The sequence below is a fragment of the Coturnix japonica genome, unplaced genomic scaffold (assembly GCF_001577835.2).
Source record: "Coturnix japonica isolate 7356 unplaced genomic scaffold, Coturnix japonica 2.1 chrUnrandom539, whole genome shotgun sequence".
Classification (NCBI taxonomy): Eukaryota; Metazoa; Chordata; class Aves; order Galliformes; family Phasianidae; genus Coturnix; species Coturnix japonica.
In genome coordinates, this window is record NW_015439921.1 from 54,354 (window position 1) to 56,978 (window position 2,625).

The 2,625-nt window shown below is 56.8% G+C and overlaps 1 protein-coding gene across 2 annotated transcripts in view; it reads left to right on the plus strand.

The window, feature by feature from the left end:
• LOC107307307 (ras/Rap GTPase-activating protein SynGAP-like) overlaps positions 1-2,625 on the plus strand; it is a 27,120-nt gene that overhangs the window by 8,810 nt on the left and 15,685 nt on the right. Inside the window, exon 2 of one of the 2 annotated variants that reach the window (XM_015850801.1) lies at positions 1,311-1,408. In XM_015850801.1, coding sequence (XP_015706287.1) covers positions 1,311-1,408 — 98 coding nt within the window. Of the gene's footprint in view, positions 1-1,310; positions 2,239-2,625 lie in introns of those variants that run through there. The other variant, XM_032441756.1, reaches the window with a different exon arrangement.

Consider the following 2,625-nt stretch of genomic DNA (forward strand, 5'->3'; position numbering starts at 1 on the left):
AGTGTCTCTATGGGGTCCATCCCCCCTATAGGGTCCCATAGTGTCTCTATGGGGTCCAGCCCCCCTATAGGGTCCCATAGTGTCTCTATGGGGTCAACAGCCCCTATATACCCCATAGGCCCCCCCATAGGGTCCCATATTGTCTCTATGGGGTCAGCAGCCCCCCTACCCCCCATAGCAGCCCTATAACCCCATAGGCCCCCCCTATAGGGTCCCATAGGGTCTCTATGGGGTCAACAGCCCCTATAACCCCATAGGCCCCCCCATAGGGTCCCATATTGTCTCTATGGGGTCAGCAGCCCCCCTACCCCCCATAGCAGCCCTATAACCCCATAGGGCCCCCCTATAGGGTCCCATAGTGTCTCTATGGGGTCAACAGCCCCTATAACCCCATAGGGCCCCCTATAGGGTCCCATAGTGTCTCTATGGGGTCCAGGCCCCCCATAGGGTCCCATATTGTCCCTATGGGGTCAGTTCCCCCCCCCCGACTCCCCATAGCAGCCCTATAACCACACCAGGGTCCCCCCTATAGGGGTCTTACCCCATATGGGTCCCCCTATAGGGTCCCACAGTGTCTCTATGGGTCCAGCCCCCCCTATAGGGTCCCATATTGTCCCTATGGGGTCACCCCCCCCTGACCCCATAACTCCTCCTATAAGACCCCCTTCCCATCCCCCATAGCAGCCCTATAACCCCATATGGGTCCCCTATAGGGTCCCATAGTGTCTCTATGGGGTCCAGCCCCCCCATAGGGTCCCATATTGTCCCTATGGGGTCCATCCCGCCCCCAACCCCCATAGCAGCCCTATAACCACACCAGACCCCACTATAGGGTCCCACAGTGTCTCTATGGGTCCAGCCCCCCCATAGGGTCCCATATTGTCTCTATGGGGTCCATCGCCCCACCTACCCCCCATGGCTCCCCTATAACCCCATAGGGCCCCCCTATAGGGTCCCACAGTGTCTCTATGGGGTCAACAGCCCCTATAACCCCATAGGGCCCTCTATAGGGTCCTATAGGGTCTCTATGGGTCCATCACCCCCCCCTACCCCCCATAGCAGCCCTATAACCCCATAGGGCCCCCTATAGGGTCCCATAGTGTCTCTATGGGGTCCATCCCCCCTATAGGGTCCCATAGGGTCTCTATGGGGCCAACAGCCCCCTACCCCCATAACAGCCCTATATCTACACCATGCTCCCCCCATAGGGTCCCATAGTGTCTCTATGGGGTCCATCCCCCCTATAGGGTCCCATATTGTCTCTATGGGGTCCTTCCCCCCCCTGACCCCCTATTTCCCTGTCACTGCAGATTACCACGGCGGCCGTTCGCGTCGTAAGAGCGTCCCCGGTGGCAAACAATACAGCATCAACATGGACGCACCCACAGCGCCGCCATTCAGGGCCTCGGTGAGACACAACACGCGTGTCGACACGCGTGTCGACATGGTGACCCCGTCATCAACATACGTGTTGCCGTGGTTACCCCATAAAGAACATACGTGTTGTGGTTACCCCACCTTGAACACGCGTGTCGTCATGGTTACCCCGTCATCAACACGCCTGTTGCCATGGTTCCCCCATAAAGAACATACGTGTTGTGCTTACCCCACCTTGAACACACGTGTCGTCATGGGTACCCCATCCTCAACACGCCTGTTGCCATGGTTACCTCATTCTGGTCATATATGTTGTGGTTACCCCACCTTGAACACACCTGTTGCCATGACGACCCCATCATCAACACGTGTGTCAGCATGATGACCCCACCCTGAACACGCGTGTCATCATGGTTACCCCATCATCAACACGCCTGTTGCCATGACGACCCCATAAAGAACATACATGTGTGGTTATCCCATCCTGAACACGCCTGTTGCCATGACGACCCCATCCTGAACACGCGTGTCGTCATGGTTACCCCATCATCAACATGCCTGTTGTCATGGTTACCCCCTTCTGGTCATATATGTTGTGGTTACCCATCGTGAACACGCCTGTTGCCTTGACGACCCCATCCTGAACATGCGTGTCGTCATGGGTACCCCATCATCAACACGCCTGTTGCCATGGTTACCTCATTCTGGTCATACATGTTGTGGTTACCCATCCTGAACACGCTTGTTGCCATGACGACCCCATCATGAACATGCTTGTTGCTATGGATATCCCCTCCTGAACACGCTTGTTGCCATGGTTACCCCATAAAGAACATACATGTGTGGTTATCCCATCATGAACATGCCTGTTGCCATGGCAACCCCATCATCAACATACAACATCATCAACACGCCTGTTGCCATGGCTCCCCCACCTTGCCCCCCCCCCCCTTGTTGCCATGGCGACCCCATCCCAGCCTGTCACGTGACGCCATCCCGGAAGTGGCTGTTGTCCCCCCCCCCCCGTGTTGCCATGGTTGCCGTATTAACATCCGTGTTGCCATGGTTACCGTTGCTATGGTTACGGCTCTTCCCTCGCGCCCCCCCCCCCCTTGTTGCCATGGTTACGGCGCTGTCGTCACCGCTCCCCCGTCCCGCATGCGCTTGTTGTTGCCATGGTTACCGCAGCTTCCGGTTATCGCAATTTCCGGTTGCCGCAACTTCCGGTTATCACAACTTCCGGTTACC